General features: G+C 39.0%; 1 protein-coding gene across 4 annotated transcripts in view; it reads right to left on the bottom strand.

Annotated features, from left to right (window-relative positions):
* The window catches only part of arhgap44a (Rho GTPase activating protein 44a), a 95,418-nt gene extending 71,945 nt beyond the window's left edge, over window positions 1-23,473 (bottom strand). For all 4 annotated transcript variants that reach the window (XM_062037209.1, XM_062037212.1, XM_062037210.1 and 1 more), the window contains exon 1: window positions 23,166-23,473. In XM_062037209.1, coding sequence (XP_061893193.1) covers window positions 23,166-23,218 — 53 coding nt within the window. In that variant the 5' untranslated portion in view covers window positions 23,219-23,473. The remainder of the gene's footprint in view (window positions 1-23,165) is intronic.
* Between the last annotated feature and the right edge of the window lie 2,849 nt (window positions 23,474-26,322).

Below are 26,322 nucleotides of genomic sequence, written 5' to 3'. Positions count from 1 at the left end.
ATGTAACATAATGGTGTTAAGTTTAAATGCTTACAAGTTAAAACAAATGGAAACAACAAAGATGCATCAGTTATTATTCCAACACTGGTATTGAAACTATAGAATTGGAAGCTGTCAAGTTATCATTATTTAGCAATAAAGATGTTTAAGATACTACAATCCCTAGCATTGGTCGTCACGTCAACAACAGCAGCTGGAAAGCATTTGCATTGTAATATTTGTGTTTTTCAGTCATACAATGTGTTTAAAATAAAGCTGATTATGGAAAACTGTGCAAAAATATTTAATTTCCCAGAATTCTCCACGAATTTGTGTTTTAATATTAGTGTTTGTAAAGATGTTTAAGGCAAATCCTTTCTTAAACATGACTTGGGTCAAAGGAATTGCTCTGCTTTGCAAGGAATTGAATTCCACTTCTTGTAATTCCAATTTGACATCCTGTGGAGTGGAGCCAATCACCGGTAAATTCAAATTATTTAAATAATTGCATTATAGTTCCACATTTGGAAGTTTGCACAAATGTTCTGCAGGGTTGTAGCTCAAATTAGCATAAGCAGATAGCATTCATGACCTCTATAGAAAAAAAATGTAACACCAGAGGTAACACCATCAGGTAACTCTACCTGAGCTTTTTATGATGTTCATTTTTACTTCCATTGTGCCAAGAAGCAGGATTGGTAAAAGGCAATTTCCAGGCCCTGGAAAAGTTGTGAAAAATAATATTTTTTGAGAAGTTTTGGAAAAGTCACGGAAATATACTGTTTTACTAATCCAAACCAAATTGATGTGTCGTAAAGAAAAGTACATTTCTACGGACTGTCCTAATTTGGTGGTGAAAAATTAGTCTAGCCTGTGTGGGCGAGCAACGTGCTAGTAACTAGCTAGTTACTAGTTACTAGTGACAATGCCGAAAAATAACCCCAGTGAGGTGCAGCTTCAAATTTGCATGTTTTTAAAGGATGCATGCATGGTGGCTGGCAAAGGATACTGACCCAAGACGAGCTAATGCAAGTATTTGCCATTTCGAACATGGCGAGGTAGTGCTCGTTAGCGACTTGCAAGGGAAAATGCACCCAACTCTAGCCAGAGTTTCTAGAAGTGCAAGGTACAAGCAGCCAGGAACACTACTACAGTTCCCACAGCAATAAAGCAGACAGCCTTTGGACATCTGTGCAAAAAAAAAAAAGGTCCTCAAAGATACTGTGGCCACTGAAATGCGTGAATTCATACTCATTCAAGTCATCCAAGGACACAAGCTGCCGTTTCGCCGCCAAGTTGCCAGACAGACAGATTGCGGCAAAATGTAGCTGTGGTGAGAACAAGTGTCCCTATGTCTTTGCTTTTGGACTGGGTCTGCACTTTAAAAAGACTCTTACTGTTTTAGCGTCCGTACAAACGGCATATGTTGCACTGTTTGCAGGCATGTGAGCAACCTTTGAGGACATAAAAGAGGAAAAATGACGTAAAAAAGAAGAAAATCGTCAGAAAGTGATGCCACGCAAGCCCCGAAAGAACATTTAGAAAATGAAGACTACATTTCTTGCAAGTGTGTGCATTTCTACACTATATTCTACAAACCCCAAAACCAGAGAAGTTGGCACGTTGTGTAAATCGTAAATAAAAACAGAATACAATGATTTGCAAATCCTTTTCAACCTATATTCAATTGAATAGACTGCAAAGACAATATACTTAATGTACGAACTGGAAAACGTTGTTATTTTTTGCAAATATTAGCTCATTTGGAATTTGATGCCTGCAACATGTTTCAAAAAAGTGTGTAAAGGATATCACCACATGGGCTCAGGAACACTTAAAAAAACACTGTCAGTAACGACAGTTTGTCGCTACATCTGTAAGTGCTAGTTAAAACTCTACTATGCAAAGCCAAAGCCATTTATCAACAACACCCAGACACGCCAGTGGCTTCGCAGGGCCCCAGCTCATCAAAGATGGACTGATGCAAAGTGTAAAAGTGTTCTGACGAGTCTACATTTCAAATTGTTTTTGAAAACTGTGGACGTTGTGTCCTCCGGAACAAGAGGAAAAGAACCATCCGGATTGTTGTAGACGCAAAGTTCAAAAGCCAGCATCTGTGATGGTATGGGGGTGTATTAGTGCCCAAGGCATGGGTAACTTACACATCTGTGAAGGCACCATAAATGCTGAAAGGTACATACAGGTTTTGGAGCAACATATGTTGCCATCCAAACAACGTTATCATGGACGCCCCTGCTTATTTCGGCAAGACAATGCCAAGCCACATGTTACAACAACGTGGCTTCATAGTCAAAGAGTGCGGGTACTAGACTGTTGAACAACTTAAGCTGTACATCAACCAAGAATGGGAAAGAATTCCACCGGAAAAGCTTCAAAAATTGGTCTCCTCACTTCCCAAACGTTTACTGAGTGTTGTTAAAAGGAAAGGCCATGTAACACTTACATCATGTATTGCCTTCATTATAAGACTTATACAAGACTTTTAAAGTCAATTTGATAGTAGGCTAATATAGACACTTACATCATGTGTTGCCTTCATTATAAGACTTAAATAATGATAAATGATAAATGGGTTATACTTGTATAGCGCTTTTCTACCTTCAAGGTACTCAAAGCGCTTTGACAGTATTTCCACATTCACCCATTCACACACACATTCACACACTGATGGCGGGAGCTGCCATGCAAGGCGCTAACCAGCAGCCATCAGGAGCAAGGGTGAAGTGTCTTGCCCAAGGACACAACGGACGTGACTAGGATGGTAGAAGGTGGGGATTGAACCCCAGTAACCAGCAACCCTCCGATTGCTGGCACGGCCACTCTACCAACTTCGCCACGCCGTCCGACTTATATAAGACTTTTATAGTCCTTTTGATAGTAGGCTAATATAGACACTTACATCATGTGTTGCCTTCATTATAACACTTATATAAGACTTTTAAAGTTATTTTGATAGTAGGCTAATATAAACACTTACATCATGTGTTGCCTTCATTATAACACTTATATAAGACTTTTAAAGTTATTTTGATAGTAGGCTAATTTAAACACTTACATCATGTGTTGCCTTCATTATAACACTTATAAAAGACTTTTAATTTTTGCGGCTCCAGACAGATTAGTTTTTGTATTTTTGGTCCATTATGGCTCTTTCAACGTTTTGGGTTGCCGACCCCTGCTCTAAACAATTTGAGCCAACAAGTCGACCTCGAAACCTGCGACACACATCGGGACTATCTTCCCTGTGTGCCGAGCTCAATAAAATCAACGCGCGGAGGAGAATCTGCGACAGAGATGCCATCTGTCCGGGTATGTGTGCGCCATGCTGCTCCTCCCAGATTGCCTTTTCTTCTTCGCTGGTACATTTAAAGTGGTAAATAAAACCATCTCTTTGGGATATTTGGAAATGGATGGGTGGGCGGCGCTTGTGTCCGATATGACATCATCTCTCTTTTGACGGCGCCCTAACAAAGCGTCTTTATTGCGAACGCTTTACTGTAACACGCTGTCTCTGAGAGGCACTGACAGGGTTCCAAAACAAACAAACAAACAACAGTTTCATTAGACCGAAAACTGCACAAACCTCTCAAAATGTGCATGTGCCCTGTTTGCTACCTCAGCAGGGCAAGCTACGTTCATGCTAGCTGTCGGCTGCCATATGCTCCTTGAGAGTGTGACACACTTGCCGAGCAAGAGGTTGGAAGGCAGGCAAGGACAGTTTACATAACAGCATATTGTGTACAGTATGTATGCAAATGAAATAGCCAAGGGTGCACACATGCATGGCTTTAAATCAAAGTGGACCACACTTTCCCTGCAGAGGAGCAGAGACTCTCAGGCCCCTTCTACACTAAGGTTATCCAGGGTTTAATCCCACCTAACCTTATCCTTGTCCACACACACACAATGGTCGTTTAAGACCTCCTAACCCCCTCCGTCCGCCTAGAATGCATGCGCGGAAAATGCGCACGTCGTAGTCACCTCAAGTGTTGCATTGTGTGCAAGTTCTTGAATTTAACTTATCTGAACAATATCCAGTGTTGTGGTATTGCAATTACCTGGAATCCAGTGTGCTGTGGGGCCCTATTGTAGTGAATCACACCTGAACCATCATAAATTAATCAAATCTTTATTAGACACGTAAACAATGTGATAAAGAACATTTTACATCAATCAAACTAGGGATCTAGATATCTGGTCAGGACACTCCTCACTTTTTTGCCTTCATTGTCCGTTCGTTTTTGGTGACTTTATATACTCTGGACCTCGACGTTGAGTCCGCGACATACATGGTGGACAATAACTGATACAGTCTGCTTTGCCAGTCCAAAAGCCTTCGCCGTTTTCCGTAGTCTTCCCTCGACAGCCAGGTAATACAAAGCACATGCTACCTTTTTTTATAACATCCACGGGAGCCCGCGTTCTCGTTGACTCCCCTTCGACAAATGGACAAAGTTTTTCGGGAAGTAGAATCACAGCTGACCCGGACATTGAGAAGTGTTGTATCCCAAATAGCTGCAATCGCTTTCTTTTAAGGTATTCATGTGTGATTTCCACAAGCGTCTGTACATGTAGGAGAAACACGGGCATGTCTGGATGACTCGCCTACATATTTCCAGTGGTTACCGCCGAGTTACGAAACCGTTTTATTATGAAGCTGGCTGTGGCGCGGTCTTTCTGGCGTCACTTCCTCTCCGAACTCAGTTTGTAAACGATCAATGAATCCATACAAAGCTAAGAGCCGGAGATTCAAGAAATACACGGCGCACTTCCCCGTGTAAAAAAATGTCCGAGGAGGGGGACCTTAAAAGATAGTTTAGTGTGGCTGAAACAGGGCTTAGGCTAAATAATTACCGTATATTACCAAATAGTAGCCCGGGCGTTTATTTCACAAAATCGATTTTGGAGACAGGCGTTTAAAAGAAGCGGGCGGTTATTTGCACAAGGCTTTTATTTATTTTTGCACCAGCCTGCACCAGGCCATTATTTGGTTACAATGGGGTTTTTTTTCGTAAAAAAAACTTTAAATGTAAAAGCTATTGAAAATATACAAACAAAAAAACAAGAGATCAACATGAGGTAGGCTATCAAAAGACAAGAGATCAACAAGGCCTCAACATGGCAGTAGTGCAACAATTGTCAAATAGAATACCAATACTAAAAATAAATAAACTTTTTAAATAAAGCAGCCTACCGGGAAAAATACAATTATGGTACCAAGTACTCAAGTAAAAAAACCCACCATCAAAACAGAACAATAATACTGTCACTTAAATAAAATAAAGGCTACAGTGCTACAAGTTTTAAATAAAGCAGCATACAGGAAAAATAAAATTATGGTACCAAGTACTCTATAAAACCATCAAAAAAATAATACTGCAGCAAACGCAACCCCAGTAGTATTTTAATCTAAATTATGCAAATAACAGCCCATGGGCAGCTATTTGGACATAGGCAGTTATTAGGAAGAGACGGTTAATTCACAAAATTGGGTCAGACCCCGGGCGGCTATTAGGACATGGGCGGTTATTTGCCCAAGGGCGTTTATTTGGTAATATACGGTATTCGTTTAAGGGGTTATCCGGCTTAGTGCAGTGGTTCTTAACCTTGTTGGAGGTACCGAACCCCACCAGTTTCATATGTGCATTCACCGAACCCTTCTATAGAGACAAACATTTTTTTTATTTTTTTTTATTTAATCTTAATTTATAAATATGAATTATGAAATGGTGTTATTATATTAAATAAATACTAATCAATATATTTTTTTACAAACAGAAAGTTACAGGTATGTACACATGATCCCATGTTTACATCTCATTGTGCAACATGTGAATGTTTTAGTGGGAACTAAATGCGATATCTGAAAGGGGTACAAATTATTTCCAAAGCAGGACCCCCACTACAATAGTAGTACACAGCTCATGAAAAACAATATTTTTTGTTATTGTCATTGTAAGTGGGCCAAAACACTTATATTAGAAACTATGGAAATGACTGCTGTCATTTGATTATAAAAATAAAACATTTAACTTGTTATTTAGTCAGGTTTGGGACAGGTGTGGCCACAGTGTGCACGTCTGACGTCGCTCACATATGCTCCACTGAATGCTGAAGGAGTTTTTGCGTTTGCTCACTTATATGGAAAATTAGAGGGAACATTGTTTGGGGGTATCCATAATACGCCGATAGGGAGAAGTTTTTATTTAACCGATGAGTCGGGTGTGTCTTGACCTCCGCGGCAGAGGCTCCACCGAACCCCTGAGGCCGATTTACCGAACCCCTAGGGTTCGATCGAACCCAGGTTAAGAACCAGTGGTGTAGACATAGCCTAAGAAGATGCGGCTAGCCCTCAAATGGCTGCCATTTTCTGAAAACTGCATAGTTGAGAGGTGAGTCTAATCCTAAATGCAAGGGAGGGAAGATGAGAGCTATTTCTACACACAGGTGAGTGCATGAAGATGTGGTGCTGAAGAGGATAAAAAAGACATGGTCGATGTGTTAAAATGCACTTGTTGGAAGAAGGTGATGCATTGCCACAGACTTGCAGACCTAAATAGGCCAGTGAGTTGGGGACTGGAGAAATAGGTTAAGTGAAATGGTGCTGTCTCTTCCTGTCTTGAATGAGGGCAAACGTTATTCTAAAAATAATTAAAATAGACACAAAACAAGCTAATTCCAATACAAGAGCTGGATCAAAAATGTTTAGCTCAACAATCACAAGGACAAAAACAACAACTCGAATGGTCAAGCCTTGGCCTCTGCCTGCTTGGGATCCGGCCCAGAGTTACGGATTCAGAACATAATCAAAAGTTAATCAATTTGCCCCAAGCTCGTATCAAATTCATGCAACTGAAGCTTCAAGTTTCACAATTTAGCATGGCCTTTCTGTCTACTAAAAGTGTGTAAAATGCGGGTGCAATCAATTACATTTTCTAGGACGAGTTTAGTAAGCTACGGCCCCTGCAATTGACCTCGCAGCAAAATGTCATGGCGGGTGCAGTGTTGATTTTGAAAGCTGTTTTTTTTAATTTTCGTTTTAGTCAGTCTTTTGACTAAAGTCTATTTTGGATTTAGTAAAGTCATATAAATTAAATTAGTTTTAGTGGACTAAATTTCTCAACATTTTAGTCTTTTAAATACAAACCCCGAAACCAGTGAAGTTGGCACGTTGTGTAATTCGTAAATAAAAACAGAATACAATGATTTGCAAATCCTTTTCAACTTACATTCAATTGAATAGACTGCAAAGACAAGATATTTAATGTTCGAACTGAGACACTTAATTTTTTTTGCAAATTATCATTAACTTAGAATTTAATGGCAGCAAAACATTGCAAAAGAGTTGGCACAGGGGCATTTTTACCACTGTGTTATATGGCCTTTCCTTTTAACAACACTCAGAAAACATTTGGGAACTGAGGAGACCAACTTTTGAAGCTTTTCAGGTGGAATTATTTCCCATTCTTGCTTGATGTACAGCTTAAGTTGTTCAACGGTTCATAATGCGCCACACATTTTCAATGGGAGACAGGTCTGGACTACAGGCAGGCGAGTCTAGTACCCGTACTCTTTTACTATGAAGCCACGTTGTTGTAACACGTGGCTTGGCATTGTCTTGCCGAAATAAGCAGGGGCGTCCAAGATTAAGAGGAATGTTTGGACGGTGGAACGGTTGAAGTGGGTTGAAAAATGTGGAAGGATTAGTCGGCAGAAAAAAGGGTGAAAAAAGGGTTTGAAAAAAACAGGAATTCCGGGAATTCTTGGAATCTTTTTGAACTTGAAAAAATTATAGTTTGAATTTCCAGGATGGTTTTAATGTGTTGAAGGTGGAATGGTTTTAATAGGTTGAAAAATGTAGAAATGGTGGAAGTTCGAAAAATGGCCAATTCATTTTGAATGGGGAAAATGTCCATGATAACTGAGAGTACAAGGAAAGCCGGGATTTTTTTTTTTTACAATTGTTGATAGGGAGCACACAATTCCTGAACAGGCTGAATATTTTGAAGTTGGAACTGTTCGAATCGGATAAAAAATGTGGAAGTTGTGGAACTTTGAAAAATGTCCCATTCTTTTCAATGAGAATTTCGTGGAAATTTGGGAATTTAGGGAAAAGAGGAAATTTTTGGGAAAATGTCCCAAAATTTGAATGTTCTGAATCAGTTAAATGGTTGGTGTTGGAATTTTTCAAATCGGTCGAGAAATGTTGAAGTATATCTTTAATTGAGAAAAGGTATTACGGAATTCCTGGAATTTCCAGAAAACCGGGAATTTTTCCAGTTCAAAAAACAACTTTGTTTTTTGTCCTGATTAAGAGGAATGTTTGGACGGTAGAACAGTTGAAAAATTGGGGAAGGAGTAGTCGACAGAAAAAAGGGTGAAAAAAGGGTTTGAAATAACGTGAATTCTGGGAATTCTTGGAATTTTTTTTACTTGAAAAAATGACAGTTTTAATTTCCAGGATGGCAGAATGCGTTGAAGGTGGAATGGTTTTAATCGGTTGAAAAATGTGAAAATGGTGGAAGTTCGAAAAATGGCCAATTAATTTTGAATGGGAAAAATGTCCCGGAAAACCTGGAATTCTGGGAATTTTTTGAATTTTCCCAGAAAAAGCTCGCGATTCCCTAATAGGCTGAACAGTTTGAAGTTGGAACAGTTTGAATCGGGTGAAAAATGTGGAAGGTAGAGCGCACCAAAATCTGGAGAAGAATAATAATAATAAAAAGATGAATTTTGGTGTACAAAACCATATGTGTGAATGCTTTGGAGCATTCACACAATAACATAACACAATAATTATAAATTATGCAAATTGTCACTCGCTTCACTTGTTGATACAGTGTTTCCCATAAACTGCCAAGATACCTGTGGCGGTGGGGGCGTGGCTATGGGCGTGGTCACATGACATCATCGAGTAATTTGCATAATTTACTACAATGATATGATTTCCTCTAAAAAGGCTAAAAAAATGTATACTTACTAATTAATAATAACAGTTTTGTTTCATCCATCCATCCATCCATCAATTTTACAATACAATTACAACACTTTATGTACATATTTATATACAGATTTGAACAATAAGTTATTCACTGAAATATATTTATTAATTGTGGTTCTTACAAAAAATATATCTTATAAAAATATAAAAGCTAAAATGTCCCTTAAAGCTCTGCCCCTTTAATTAGTGCATACTAAATAATTTAACTTTAGCCTACTACTACAACCATATTATTTACCAGCAACATAAAGTGAAACAGAGGCAGAGGTGTCCTGCCACAGTCAGTAACAAATAATCAGAAAACAGTAGTGGTGGTAGATAGACACAAAGCTTCATCAAACATCTGATCCACTGAACAAAGAGCTCCAAAAATCTTGATCCTACACTTGTATTTTGTAAATTAAATCTGAACAGCCGATATGGGCATCTACATCAACTATATGATTTGCCTGAGAAGCTGGACAGGACAACAAAAAAAAAAAAAAAAAATAATCTATTTGTCGCAGCCTTAATTCTTTCGTGCCGGGCCGCCACAAATAAATTAATGTGCGGGAAACACTGTGATAATCACTCATACACGGCGAATAAGCAATAAACGTGAACTATGTCCATATGTCGACTCTCCTCTTTCTCCCAGGCGCAGACATACTGCAGTGCCTAATTTGTTACAGTATAGCAGCATACGGTATTTTGTGGTGAAAAATGACATTCCCCTCTCTTGCAAAGATGGTAGTTCCGGTTGTATCACCTCTACAACTCAGCCCCTGCCTACTTTCCTTCACGCATACAGTATTGCTAAATCGTCCTGCCACTCTGCAAGACATTAGATATGATCCAATTACATTTCTGTCAACATTTGGTTTATATTTGTTGACAAAGTTGTCAGTTAATTTTGTTTTGTCAAAGTGCATTTGTTTTGATTAGTTCTCATCTCGTTCTTCGACGGGGAAAAAAGGAGCTCACTCAAAAGCACATTCAGGACAGTTGCTATACCAATGTTGGAGATCTAATCACCTAATGTGAAGTTATGACAGTTTGATGACCAGGGGTCAAATTTGGTGCTGTTGCCTGCCTGTGGTAATGATGTTTGTGTTCTTCTAATTATTATATATGTTACTGGATGTCATTAGATTATTGTCAGGGTTTCTACAGGTATCAGCGAATCTAATCCAATGCTTTTTAATGCCACTTAAAACAATTTAAATCCTATGTCTAACTGCATATGATTATTATATAAAGTCAAAAGCTTACAATTGTTTGTATTCACACAATTCCAAGCATTTGACAATAATCAGTGTTTGCGCTTGGAATTTTCATCAAGTCATAAAAACGGGGTGCCACTTTGTTGTAAGTGTTTTGAAAACAAATGATACATCTTGTTATATCAATCAATCAATCAATCAAAGTTTACTAATATAGCCCTAAATCACGAGTGTCTCAAAGGGCTGCACAAGCCACAACGACATCCTCGGCTCAGATCCCGCATCAGGGCAAGAAAAAAACTCAGCCCAATGGGATGACAATGAGAAACCTTGGAGGCGACCGCAGATGTGGGGACAGAGTGATGAATGCCCAGTTGTAATTTTTGCAAAAATCCTCTCGCTCAGTGTTCCAAAAGTTATAGTTGGGAAGAAAGCATGAAAACAGGCCAGAAGTCGGCCATGTTTGCCCGCTGTCTCTCCCACTCTACCCATCACGCGTCTCCTTTACGCTGCAGTGCATGCATGGCTGCACATCCTCCGGCATCCAACACTGCTCCACAGAGAGGCCATTGGTCAAGTGGGCGATCACATGACATGGATGTCACCCTGGGAGGTAGCGGCAGCCTGGGGTAGCTTGAGAGATGCTGACACAGCACACCTGATGCCCTCAAAAGACCTTCAAGCTCCGAATAAATAGCAATGACTCAAAAGAGGAAACCGGCCGCTTTAAAAGTCCATCGTTCCATTAAGAAACACTCAAACACACATCTTTGCAATAAAACTGATTAACCAGTGTTGGATAGGTTATTTTTGTTTGCGGAGACTGGGCAGCAACACTGACGGCTCCAGCGAGAAGGTTAAAAGCGCTCCCCCTCTAAGTGTCGGCTTTATGCTTGAGTCAGCACGCGAGTAAATCTCGGTAATTACAAGACGAAGCATTAGCGCGGTATAATTCTTGTGCAGTCACCACACAGTCATTTCAGCGTGGAAAAGGCAACGTTTATAAGAGGGGTGATGTCAATGCATCACAGAAGTACTGACATTTTGACACACGTGATGCATAGAGATGTCCGATAATATCGATCTGCCGATATTATCGGCCGATAAATGCTTTAAAATGTAAATTATCGGTATCTGTTTCAAAGTTATCGGTATCGGTTTCAAAAAGTAAAATGTATGACTTTTTAAAACGCCGCTGTGTACACGGACGTAGGGAGAAGTACAGAGCGCCAATAAACCTTAAAGGCACTGCCTTTGCGTGCCGGCCCAGTCACATAATATCTACGGCTTTTCACAATGCAACGCATACTTGGTCAACAGCCATACAGGTCACACTGAGGGTTGCCATATAAACAACTTTAACACTGTTACAAATATGCGCCACACTGTGAACCCACACCAAACAAGAATGACAAACACATTTCGGGAGAACATCCGCACCGTAACACAACATAAACACAACAAAATAAATACCCAGAACCCCTTGCAGCACTAACTCTTCCGGGACGCTACAATATACACCCCCTACTCACCAAACCCCCCTCCCACCATCTCCCGAATTCGGAGGTCTCAAGGCTGGCAAGTATGCTCTAGTACAGTGGTCCCCAACCTTTTTGTAGCTGCGGACCGGTCAACGCTTGAAAATTTGTCCCACGGACCGGTGGGGGGGTGGGGGGGTGGGGTATTTAAAAAAATATATATATATATATATTTTTTTTTTTTTACATAAATAAATACAATCATGTGTGCTTACGGACTGTATCCCTGCAGACTGTATTGATCTATATTGATATATAATGTATATATTGTGTTTTTTATGTTGATTTCATTTTTAAAAAAAAAAAAAAATTTTTTTTTTTTTAAATTTCTTGTGCGGCCCGGTGGTTGGGGACCACTGCTTTAGTATACTCTGGACTAAAGCTGTGTGCCTTCATTGTTTTTGGAGCTGTTGTTTTGAGGCATGTTTTAAAATTTTTTTAAAATTATGCACTTTGTGAAAGTCAAAGTATAGTATTTCCCATAGTTGTAGTGGGTATCAGAATTATCTCAAGGAGAGCATGTCCCAAATTCCAAGCTGTTTTGAAGCATGTTAAAAAAAAAGAATGCACTTTGTGACTTCAATAATAAATATGGCAGTGCTATGTTGGCATTTTTTTCCATAACTGGAGTTGAAGTTGTTCTCTTATTTTGGAAAACCTTGTTTTTGATTGATTGATTGAAACTTGTATTAGTAGATTGCACAGTACAGTACATATGCCGTACAATTGACCACTAAATGGTAACACCCGAATAAGTTTTTCAACTTGTTTATGTCGGGGGTCCACGTTAATCAATTCATGGTAAAGTTACATTGTTTAATGCATCCAGCGGGGCATCACAACAAAATTAGGCATAATAATGTGTTAATTCCACGACTGTATATATCGGTATCGGTTGATATCGGAATCGGTAATTAAGAGTTGGACAATATCGGAATATCAGATATCGCCAAAAAAGCCATTATCGGACATCTCTAGCGATGTACATTGTCAGGTCCCTCGATGTCCGATTTGTACAAATGTACCCGTGGAGCCAATAACAACAACAACATGTTAAAGGTCGCATAAAACACTTTTTTTGGATTGTTTATTCATATCACAGTGTATTGGCCAACATTTAGTCGTAGTGCTGGAATTTAGACTAAAAGTGCTTTTAAGTACCGTTTTTTCCGGACTATAAGGCGCACTTAAAATATTTAGTTTTTTCTCCAAACTCGACAGTGCGCCTTTTGTAAGGAATAATTGTGGTTGTGCTTACCCACCTCGAAGCGGGCTATAGAGCGTTTTCTATTCGGGCTCCAGTACTATGGAATGCCCTCCCGGTAACAGTTAGCGATGCTACCTCAGTAGAAGCATTTAAGTCCCATCTTAAAACTCATTTGTATACTCTAGCCTTTAAATAGACCCCCCTTTTTAGACCAGTTGATCTGCCGTTTGTCATCTGCCCCCCTCTCCCTTGTGGAGGGGGGGGGGGGGGGGGGCACAGGTCCGGTGGCCATGGATGAAGTGCTGGCTGTCCAGAGTCGGGACCCGGGGTGGACCGCTCGCCTGTGCATCGGTTGGGGACATCTCTGCGCTGCTGACCCGTCTCCACTCGGGATGGTCTCCTGCTGGCCCCACTATGGACTGGACTCTCACTATTATGTTAGATCCACTATGGACTGGACTCTCACTATTATGTTAGATCCACTATGGTCTGCACTCTCACTATTATGTTAAATCCACTATGGACTGGACTCTCACTATTATGTTAGATCCACTATGGACTGGACTCTCACTATTATGTTAGATCCACTATGGTCTGCACTCTCACTATTATGTTAAATCCACTATGGACTGGACTCTCACTATTATGTTAGATCCACTATGGACTGGACTCTCACTATTATGTTAGATGCACTATGGACTGGACTTTCACAATATTATGCTAGACCCACTCGACGTCCATTGCATCAGGTCTCCCCTATAGAGGAAGGGGGGGGGGGGGGGATTTTGTTGGGTTGTGAGTTTTTCCTTGCCCTTATGTGGGCTCTGAACCGAGGATGTCGTTGTGGCTTGTGCAGCCCTTTGAGACACTTTTGATTTAGGGCTATATGAATAAACATTGATTGAATGATTGAAGCTATTTTATTTTGTACATGGTGAAATGATAAGTGTGACCAGTAGATGGCAGTCAAACATAAGCGATAAGTGTAGGCTACGTTATGATGGGTCTCAAATAAACAACATCAACATTTTAAATGTTCCATTGAAAATATAGAACATTACACAAGGCGCTCATGTTTTAGTACGACTTTTTTAAGCTATGAAGCTACACCGCTTGAACGATTGTCGGCGCATTAAACATAGGAGTATTATTATGGTGTGTGTATAAGGTAAGACATATTATCTGGCGTTTTGTTTCGCAATATTATGCAAAAGCAACTGTTCTTACCTTCTGGTACCTGCTGATCTGTATTAGGGATCTGCATAAATCCTGAAAAGTTGCGCGTGGCCGCCTTTTTAGTCCGTGCCGACACCGTAGTCAATAAGCTTCTTCTCTGTTATGTGACATTCATCTGTTGCCATTTCTAACATAAAGTAGTGTCAAGTTCTTACTTATATCTGTCAGTAAACTCGCCATGAAAGCGCTAAAACATACCGGTGTAGTGAGTTTACATTATTCACCCAAGGAACTTTAGTTATTTGAGTTCCGGTCGGACGGTTTTTCACGGGACACATTTCCTGTGTCGTTGTTTCCGGATGAGGCGATGCTGCTCCGTTATTGATGGAAGTAAAGTCTGAATGTCATTAAAACAGTTAGCTCCATCTTTTGACACTTCTTCCACTCCCGTCCTTGCACGCTGCACCGCTACAACAAAGATGACGGGGAGAAGACGCTGCCGAAGGTGAGCCACGTAACTAAGACCGCCCACAAAACGGTGCATTCGGAAGCGACTGTCAGAAAGCGGCTTGAATATGATCTATAAAACATCATCTATGCAACATTTTGACTAAAGAACCACCATTACATGTTATGTAGACCACAAGGAAGTGTTTTCCATTTAGAAAAAAATCATAATAATACGACTCCTTTAATGCGCCCTATAATCCGGTGCGATTTATATATGAAAAAATATCAAAAATAGACCATTAATCTGCAGTGCGCTTTATAATCCTGTGCGCCCTATGGTCCGGAAACTACATTAACCCCTAATAGAAACATGCAATTGTGTGTGTGTCTGTTGCTTTAATGCTAATGAGCGGTGTCTCCGACAGTGTGTGTGGCTCCAAGAAGTGCCAGTGTGCACTTTACCCACGTTTAACATCGACACTGTGTAAGATGTGTAGCAAAGCCTGCTATTTTACAAAGCTGTCCTTTGTGAAGCGACATCAGGCGGAAGACTGTATCAGATTCAAGAGGACGAAAGGAAAAACCTAGAAGGTATCGAGACATCATGCTTCCAAGTTAACAATGTATAATGTTTTCTTGTCTTTTACAGGCTCCCATTTTTATCAGCACAAAATGAGATGGCAGCTGAGAATGAAGTGTCTGACTTGCGATATCACAGTTTCACACCATCGCCATGGAAACCTCATCCCACCTTAACGGATGGAAGAGTGATGCCTGATGTGAAATACTTTTTTTATGTCAATTCTTGCTCACATTTTCTTAATAATGTGCTTCCAAAGACAGGGTTACAGTTGGGAACATATTGTAGCTACAAATTTAACACTGAAAATGTACAAAATTAACTCAATAATTAGCCCTGAAGGTGGAGATTGCACCTTAAGGGACTGCTACTGTACCTGTTTAACAGTGCAGAGTACAGCAGCAAACGTCATTAACACTTCTCTAAGAATAGAATGGAAGTCCCTAGGAATACTCATTACTTTCCTCATTTTGACTAAATAGGACAGTTGGACGTCATTGTGACTGTCAAGCCTCGCATTCAAGGTTAATATGGCGCTTACCGGCTGTCTTGGGTAATTTTGTTGCAAGCCTGGTCTTGCACTGCAAAAAGTCAGTGTTGAACTAAGCAAAATGATCTGCCAATAGAACAAGAATATTCGGCTTGTCAAGGCTTTCCAAAACAAGTAAAATTAGCTAACCTCAATGAACCCAAAAATACCTTAAAATATGTATATTCTCACTAATAACAAGTGCACTTTTCTTGGTAGAAAAAAAATGAGACCTTTTTGCTCAATATGTTGAAAAATATTCTTAAATTAAGTAAATGCTAGTGCCATTATCTTGACATAATGATATGCGCTCGGCATCATGATTTTTTTTTTTCATGCTTGAAGTAAGAATTATTACTTTAAAAAAGTAGTTTTATACTCGTGAGTGTTGATGACACAACTTTGCATCAGTTGATATTCTAGTTTCAAGCATGTTGTATTCAATATAGGTCATAAAATCTCAGCTACAAGCTCCAATATCTTACTGCAGGTATGTCCAAAGTGCGGCCCGGGAGCCACTTGCGGCCCGCAGGTAATTTTTTAACGGCCCCACGGCACATTCTAAAAATACGATAAAAAAAACATAAAAAGTAGTATAAAAGAGTAAACAGGTGACAATAAAATGTTGCTATGTTGACTCTAATAACACTAAGCTGTCATGTAGGCTGTTTCTTTCTTTAAAACATAATAATGAATCAAAAACAATGTTATTATGAATTATTGACCTATTCAAGGCTCCAATTAGGTCACATTAAATATTCCACTTTGAGATATTTTTTGGGGAAAATGTTGCATATTTTGTGTTTGCCATATAAAAAACTATGTTTTTTTTTTTTTTTAAAGAAGGGCCTAAAATGAACAAACAAGGAACATAACAAACAACAATACAAGTTATAATTGACAGATGGATCTGAAGTTGACCTCGAGACTATTGTGTTAACAGTTTTTTTAAAAATTACGATTTATTTTTTAACACTTTACTGAGCAGGACCCTTTTGGATCCCCAATCATTTTAGTGGGCCTTTTTTTTTTTTTAGTGTCATTGCTCAAAAAATAATAATACATTAAAATCAATGTTGTTATGAGTAATGTTATGAGCTCCAATTATTATATAATCTGAAATGTTCCACTTTAACATTTTATTGGGGGAAAATATTGCATATTTTGTATTTTTTCCATAAAAAAACAGGGTTGTCTTTGACAAAAAGGGCATACAACTTAAATCTTAAAAAAAAAATGTTATATTGACAGATATACCTAACGTTGATGTAGATATTTAAACTTTGAATAATAATAATACTACTACTAAATAATGACACTTTTTTTTTTTTTTTTTTTTAACCGAAACCCTATGGGGTCCCTGGGATTAAGCCTGAGTGGAGGCCTAAATGTATATTTTTTATACATATATTGTATTGGTTTTTAAAAATAAAAAATATCAAAATGGCCCCCGCTTGCTTTGATTTTTCAGTGTGTGGCCCTCAGTGGAAAAAGTTTGGACACCCCTGTCTTACTGAGATCATTTAGGACCAAAACCCTTAAAACAAGTAAAACACTCTATAACATAAAATCTGCTTAGTGAGAAGAATTATCTTATCAGACAGAAAATATTTATATATATTTATATTTAATCTTAATTAGATTTCAGTTTTTGCAGTGGGTACTGTCACATTGATGGCGGCAATGGAATTAAAGCCTCTTTCAAATGTAACTGACGTGTTTCGGACCACCTGGAAGATTAATTATATCTTCCCTGGTGATGTATATGTATCCAAAACAAGCAAAATTGCACGTGCAAGCACATGGAGGCCGCAGAATCACATGTCTCATCAAAACACTGTGTCGCGCATTCATGTGGTTGCATAAGTTGTCATTAGGGGCGTGACGAGATATTTAGAGATTTCGCAAGATTAAGACTTGACAGTAGTTCTCCATTACAGAAAAGCTGTCTTGAGTGGTTCTTTGTTTTTTTTATAGTCAGAAACATATCTGTCTGGTCGCGCGAGAGGAATTGGAACCGCACATTAAGTCTTTTTTTTTTCCAAAACATTTGTTTATTGGGGTTTTTGACATACAGTACAGGCCAAGAGTTTAGACACACCTTTCATTCCATGTGTTTTCTTTATTTTCATGACTATTTACATTGTAGATTGTCACTGAAGGCATCAAAACAATTAATTAACTAAAAATCTTTTTTTTCCCTCAAAACTCGACAGTGCGCCTTATAACCAGCTAATGCGCCTAATGTAAGGAACAAGTTTGGTTGAGCTTACCCACCTCAAAGCTATTTTATTTGGTACATGGTGTAATGATAAGTGTGACCAGTCAAACATAAGAGATACGTGTAGACTGCACTATGATGGCAATATGTCTCAAGTAAACAACACCAACATTTGAAATGTTCCATTGAAAATATAGAACGATGCACACGGCGCTCAAAAATCTATCAAAATGTTTTAGTACGACTTTGGTAAGCTATGGAGCCGCACCGCTTGATGTGCTTCAACATAGGAGTATTATTATGGTGTGTGTATAAGGTAAGACATATTATCTGGCAGGGTTTTTTCGCAATATTATGCAAAAGCAACTTTTATTACCTTCTAGTACCTGCTGATCTGTATTTGGGATCTGCATAAATCCTGAAATATTGCGTGCATCCACCTCTGTAGTCATTTTCTCTATCTTCTTGCTATGGGACATTCATCCTCCGCTGTTGCCATTTCTAATATAAAGTAGTGTAAAGTTATTTTACACATATAAAACATGTGGAGTTATGTACTTAACAAAAAAAGGTGAAATAACTGAAAACATGTTTTATATTCTAGTTTTTTCAAAATAGCCACACTTTGCTCTGATTACTTTTTTGCACACTCTTGGCATTCTCTCGATGAACTTCAAGAGGTAGTCACCTGAAATGCTTTTCACTTCACAGGTATGCTTGAAGCTCATCGAGAGAATACCAAGAGTGTGCAAAGCAGTAATCAGAGCAAACGGTGGCTATTTTGAAGAAACTAGAATATAAAACATGTTTTCAGTTATTTCACCTTTTTTTGTGAAGTACATAACTCCACATGTGTTCATTCATAGTTTTGATGCCTTCAGTGACAATCTACATTATAAATAGTCATGAAAATAAAGAAAACACATTGAATGAGGAGAAGGTGTGTCCAAACTTTTGGCCTGTACTATATATATATATATATATATATATATATATATATATATATATATATATATCAATGTGTTTTCTTTATTTTTATGACTATTTACATTGTAGATTGTCACTAAAGGCATCAAAACTATGACACCTGTTTCAGGTGACTACCTCTTGAAGCTCATCGAGAGAATGCCAAGAGTGTGCAAAAGAGTAATCAGAGCAAACGGTGGCTATTTTGAAGAAACTACAATATAAAACATGTTTTCAGTTATTTCACCTTTTTTTGTTGAGTACATAACTCCACATGTGTTCATTCATAGTTTTGATGCCTTCAGTGACAATCTACAATGTAAATAGTCATGAAAATAAAGAAAACACATTGAATGAGGAGAAGGTGTGTCTAAACTTTTGGCCTGTACTATATATATATATATATATATATATATATATATATATATATATATATATATATATATATATATATATATATATATATATATATATATATATATATACATATCAATATATATACATATCAATATATCAATATATATATATATATATATATATACATATATATATATATATATATATATACATATATATATATATATATATATATATATATATATATATATATATATATATATATATATATATATATATATATATATACATACACATCAATGTGTTTTCTTTATTTTTATGACTATTTACATTGTAGATTGTCACTAAAGGCATCAAAACTATGACACCTGTGAAGTGAAAACCATTTCAGGTGACTACCTCTTGAAGCTCATCGAGAGAATGCCAAGAGTGTGCAAAAGAGTAATCAGAGCAAAGGGTGGCTATTTTGAAGAAACTACAATATAAAACATGTTTTCAGTTATTTCACCTTTTTTTGTTAAGTACATAACTCCACATGTGTTCAATCATAGTTTTGATGCCTTCAGTGACAATCTACAATGTAAATAGTCATGAAAATAAAGAAAACACATTGAATGAGGAGAAGGTGTGTCTAAACTTTTGGCCTGTACAGTATACAATCAGGAAATTATTAAACACATGTCAATCGTTCTTTTTTCCTCCCCCAAACATGTAACCCACAAAAAATTACATATAAAATAAAAATAAATTAAAAAAAGGCAAATATTGACATGAAGCTACAGACAACCGCACTCCTAAATGTCCCCAACACGGTTCAGCAATACACAACAGCAGACAAAAGGCTCATGAATTATCTACCTTTCAATTATTTTTTAATCTGGGTTAAATTTGAGATCAACCTTTTACACATTTTAGTAAACCACCCCATGCTTCCTGAAACTTCAGAGAACAACCGTTCAATGTCAGCCTAATTTTCTCCAATTTAAGGAGATAAAGAATATCTCCTCCAATTTAGCACAATGAGCCTTTGAGTCAACAAAGTATTGTAAATGCTACCAAGTTCTTTTTGGATTTGCTTTGGCAGGGGAGCTACCCTACATAGTCCGCTTAGAGGATTCTGTTCGATCTTATTGCCAATTACAAAAGACAGTATTAAGAATTTCAGCCCAATAACTGCACAGGGATGGGCTGGCGATTGTTGACACAGATCACATAATACCAATATTCCGTCATACATCTTAGCCAGCTGGACTTTGGTATAATAGGTACGATGTATTAGCTTGCATGTGGACCCCGACTTAAACAAGTTGAAAAACGTATTCAGGTGTTACCATTTAGTGGTCAATTGTACGGAATATGTACTGTATTGTGCAATCTACTAATAAAAGTCTCAATCAATCAAAAAGCATTGAACAAGGCTGTGTCTAGCACAAATAGACTTAGGAACTCTACTTAAAATCTCTGTCCAGATCTCCTCAGATAGATTCACACCTAGGTCAACCTGACCAAAGTGACTTACGGTCATTAAATTCAGAGAATGAAAAATGTGATTGTAAACGTTGTAATTGGTCCTTTTAAAGTCGGAATTGGTGTCAATAAAGCATGTCATACTTTGACAGTCGGTACGTTTGGAAACCTGGGAAAAATATTACTAACAAAGCTGTGGATCGGTAGATATCTAAAATAGTGTTTATCGAGGAGTCAAAATGTATCCCAAAGTGGCTGGAATGAGGCAAAACTGTTCATCATCAGACTTGGTCATCTTAAAAAGGCACTATCGACACGAGAGGGAGGGAAAGCATGGTTAGCAGTGATGGGTGCAAGACTAGAAATAGTCTGTAAACCAAAATAGCTCTTAAACTGAACCCCAAATTCTGAATGAGGTTTTTACAATTGGATTTTTCGTAAAAGCGGAAGTAGAAGAGTGGATGGAGCCCTCAGAGATACTAATTAGATTTTTGTTTTTATTTGTAGAATGTGTATGTCATGCTAATGTTATAAAATAACTCAAAATGCACCTGCATTGTTTTTTTTAACCCAGCTAGATTAAAATCATATTTCCTTGTTTAGTCACATACCTTGTCAAAGTATAATTTTCTTAAAATCCGGAGAGCTATCAGGAAATATGGGTCCCTACTTTTGATTAATGTTAAAATTGTGTCACGTCTGTTTTTGTGAACCCAATATTGTGTATCGTCTTGTGAGATAAGTGTATAATCACATCCCCAGGTGTTATGTGTAAAAATAGACAATAGATACATTAAAAAATATTATCTGGGGGTTAAGGGGTCCATTTGGGGGTCGAGGGAGCATCGCACCCCTGAATTTGAAGAGATTTTACCCTTTTTAAGATGCTTTGGAAGGCATTTCCTACAAAGAAATTCTGTAAAAATGGAAATGTAATTGTGTCCCACTGATCGTGCGTCCCTTTTGAAGGAATCTTTCAGGTGAGTGCCACCTTTATCTATACTAACACCGGGATACAGCTGTGCTAAAGACCAGTTAAAAAGGGCTAACATCGGCACCATAGAGCTGATCCAATGACTGATATCACAGGACATCTAGTGTTGTATATATATAGTATATATATATAATAAGTCATAGAGCTAAACTACGTCCCCTTGTTGTCTGTGCCGTCAACTCCCCTCGTACATAACAGGACCTTTTAGAATGTAGTGGTAAGGGAAATCGAGGCACCACTGTAAATGCAAAATCTTGCAAGATTTTGTACGGTCCTTTCCACGTTAATATGTATCGGAAGCGAGCAGGGCTCAAGGTCATCAGTGGGGAGGACGCATCATTAGGTAGGTCAGAGAGATCCAATGCATGCATTATATATCTAATACAAAAAAAAAAAAGATACTTTTAAATAAAGGTGTATTATTGTGGTGTAGAACTGCACTGCATCCTAGAGAGAGGCGCTTCCGTGGAATGGTGCAGGTGTACTTTATGTTTTAAGCGCTAGTGGACCCCGACGGGCTAATTACCGGACACAAAGTTGACTCGTCAAAAAGCCCGCGAGGCTAAGACCTGTGAAGATGCATTATGCATGATTACATATTTATATCTACAACGTATCGGCTTGCCGTGACTCTGACGATAAACCTGCGAGAGATAAATCCTGGAGGTTGCAGGCGCCACCACACACCTCCAACCAGGACCCACCCTTTTGCCTGTTAATCCCCACACATCAGAATCACACCTCCCACACCCACACACACATGCATGACTCATATATAAAAAAAACAGTATTAAAAAAAGCCTGTGAGGTGTTTATTTAGCAAGTCACCAATTTGGACTTGGGTGTAATGCTGAGCAGTGAACACCTCTCAGGTCAAAGGTTTTGCAATAATACCAATAATGATGAGTGGGGAGGGGGGAAAGGTCACACTAAATCTATAAGTGGGAATGAAGGCAGCACCTGCTTGATGCAGTGGACGACCTTTACTGTAGGTATCCACGCATGGTGGCATAGTGGGAGGTGTGGGGGGAGGGGGGGGGGGGGGTTCCCCCCTCCAAACAGCTGACGTTACTGCGTAATGAAAACATTGCGACTTTTTCCCCTTTCCCACTTGCCCTGCTGTCGCAGGCCCACGCTGCATTGGTGCACTTAAAAAAAAATACAATAAAAAAAAAGACACCGCCTCTTCTTGCACGCATGTGTTTGCATTGAAGAGCAGATAGGACGCATTTCCGTGGGCAGGCAGGCTGCGTGGGGGGCAATGCCCCTCCCACATGCTGCCTATGCGGTAACATGTACCAATGAACCCCCCACGCACACGTTTAAGCCTTACATGCATTCTGTAACAACAGCATTGTGTTAATTAGCCCTGCAAGAAATGGTTAAAAAAGCCAATTAGGTGCAAGGGTGGCTTTAATGGGGGAGTGGGTGGGGGGGAGGTGAGGAATGGCGCACACGGAGATGCGCCCCTGCTTACCTTCCCACCGTCTGGTTGGCGAGCTGCCTCATCCGGTTGAACTGCTTCTTCATCTTCTCGAGTGACGCCAATTAACGCCTACAAGTATTCCGCATTATCTGGCTAAAAAAAATAAATACATTAAAAAAAAAAAAAAGGGAAATTGAAACAAAAACGCTCTAAGGGAGAGCCCCGAAATCCAAACGCGCCGTCATTTCCTGTGTCCTCACCGCCACATCGTGCCCACGCCCCAAAAAAACGTTAATTTCCACGGTTACATCTTCCCCCTCCCTCAAAAAAGGACCCTGTGTGACACACACACACGCACACACACACTGCCGGCTAAAGGATGCTGGAGCTGCTCAACCACGGCCACTCACCCACTCTCACAACACGCACACACCGAGAGCAACCGGAGGAGGCTGAGCAGCAATGCATTGTGGGAAATGGAGTCTTAATAGCTTATTCTATATACAGTGTTTTTCAAACACTGTATCAATACTTGCCAACCTTGAGACCTCCGAATTCGGGAGATTGGGGGTGGGGGGTAGAGGTGGGCGGGGCCGGGGGAGCGGGGTTAAGGGGGGAGGAGTATATTTATAGCTAGAATTCACTGAAACAGGGAAACTTCGGTTTTTTTCAACCTGGGCCCTGTTTTCATAATTTTTTCTGTATATGTGAGTGCTGGATAAAACATTTTTTGAGGTCGCGCCAGTATTGAGCAGGGCAGGCAGCCTCCAGCCCAGCTAACGCTCGTACACAGGGCAACTGGCTCTCGTCAAAATTCGGCCTATAAACATGCATTTTTTTCACACTGACAGGCTCAGATAGTTACAATGAGTGTCCGACAACATACTAGAAAGGAGAAATTAACGTATGTCTCTACCTTTAGCTGGAGATCGCTGTGTGTTGTGAGCTGTGTCCAAATCTCACCACGCTACAAATCTCGTTCCGAAATCTCGCGATAACTCGCGACAAAACACCGGTGGAAAAACAGTTACCTGACTGAGGTGAAGAGAGATGACTGAAGTGATTTTCTGCCTCCACTATAAAACTAAAATAACAGTCTTCGGTAATCCAACAGAAAATCACTTCAGTCATCTCTCTTCACCTCAGTCAGGTAACTGTTTTTCCACCGGTGTTTTGTCGCGAGTTATCGCGAGATTTCGGAACGAGATTTGTAGCGTGGTGAGATTTGGACACAGCTCACAACACACAGCGATCTCCAGCTAAAGGTAGAGACATACGTTAATTTCTCCTTTCTAGTATGTTGTCGGACACTCATTGTAACTATCTGAGCCTGTCAGTGTGAAAAAAATGCATGTTTATAGGCCGAATTTTGACGAGAGCCAGTTGCCCTGTGTACGAGCGTTAGCTGGGCTGGAGGCTGCCTGCCCTGCTCAATACTGGCGCGACCTCAAAAAATGTTTTATCCAGCACTCACATATACAGAAAAAATTATGAAAACAGGGCCCAGGTTGAAAAAAACCGAAGTTTCCCTTGGCCTACTGAAACCCACAACTACCAACCACCAGAGGTGTGGACTCGAGTCACATGACTTGGACTCGAGTCAGACTCGAGTCATGAATTTGATGACTTTAGACTCGACTTGACAAAATGTAAAGAGACTTGCAACTCGACTTAGACTTTAACATCAATGACTTGTGACTTCACTTGGACTTGAGCCTTTTGACTTGACATGACTTGCTACTTTCCCCAAAACCCAAAGCTTAAGAAGTTATTTGGGAGCGCTCCGTATCTTTCATTTTGTACGTGTCTGTCTGTCTATCAGCGTGTTGTTCCTGTCAGCTGGTGTGCTGTCAGTACAACAGCCAATCAAATTAGTTATACGTTGTTTTCATCACACAGCATTCATCCAATCAAATTGCAGGACAACCACCGAACAAGAGTTGTCAAACAATGCGACAGAGAGAAACAATTATGCCAAAGTTGGTTTCGTTCGGGTATAAAAACTACGACTTGGTCAACAAAAAACGAATTGCGTATGCAAATCACGCAGTTCGAATATTACAGACGGAGACGCAACAACTTCCAACTTCGTTCGACATTTGAAGTTGCCCAAAGAAGGGTAAGTTTTGAATGTAAGATAACGTTTATTGGCTAAGTAACATGACTTTTATTTGCTGTGTAGTTAAATCAGTGAGGCTGTAAACTCACTGCTAACGTTATAACCATAGACATCTTTTAAGGGTACGCAGCATCAAGCGCTACTGCCTACTGGCGCAGACGAGACGCGGGGCCGCCATCTTGGAGTGGTGATCCGCTCCACTCAGTGCAATTCATTTGGCAGGAGCAATGAACTGTCAGCGCATTTAATTCATTTTACCTCACTGAATACCACTGATTGTCACGCGGTTTTTTGTCATACGTGTAGCTATGATAACGGACACATGTTTTGGCAAGTTTTATTATTCATAGTTTGCTTAACAGTAATATAATATTCTTATACGCTATAAGTGACCAGACGTCCGAGATTAAAACTGGGAATATAATCCCAGAGAAGGGGGAAAAAACGGTAAGCTATTTTTAAATTGAAAAAACAATATGATTAGGTTATATATACATGCGTATATCCTACATAAACAATGTATGAATACATTAGATATCTATATATCTTAGGGACCTATAGACTGTATCTCTGTTGCTGCAGCAGCAGAGAGTTTATTCTGTCTTGACACTTTGTATTGATATTTTGTATTACATTCTTCCCTTAAATGATCATGTTTACAGTGATTGTTATGTATGTATTTTTTATGTATGTCGCTTTGGATAAAAGCGTCTGCCAAATACTTAAACATAAACACCTGAAAGTCTTTATATCAGGTAAAACCACCAATTTGTTTCACTACATTCAGAATAAAACCAAATTCTGTTTTACCCAACAATGTTAGTATTTGAATATTGTTACTTGAAGACTTATTCCTGGTTACAATTATACTGTTAAGAAAGTATTGTCTTATATTTTGCCTAAAATGAGAATGCATCATAATCAGTGGCGGCTGGTGAATTTTGTTTTAGGTGGGGCAGAACGTTTGTAAACCAAACCCCTGTAGGGGCGTCATCCTCCCCCAGAAGATTTATTTGTGATTTTCACATACAAATATTGAAGATCTTTGCTCCTTCTCAACTCTGTGGTAATATTATTTTCATAAAATAC

This window comes from Entelurus aequoreus, linkage group LG25 (assembly GCF_033978785.1).
Source record: "Entelurus aequoreus isolate RoL-2023_Sb linkage group LG25, RoL_Eaeq_v1.1, whole genome shotgun sequence".
Taxonomy (NCBI): domain Eukaryota; kingdom Metazoa; phylum Chordata; class Actinopteri; order Syngnathiformes; family Syngnathidae; genus Entelurus; species Entelurus aequoreus.
The sequence above is the reverse complement of the archived record's forward strand: the minus strand, read 5'-3'. Positions and strand labels throughout refer to the sequence as shown.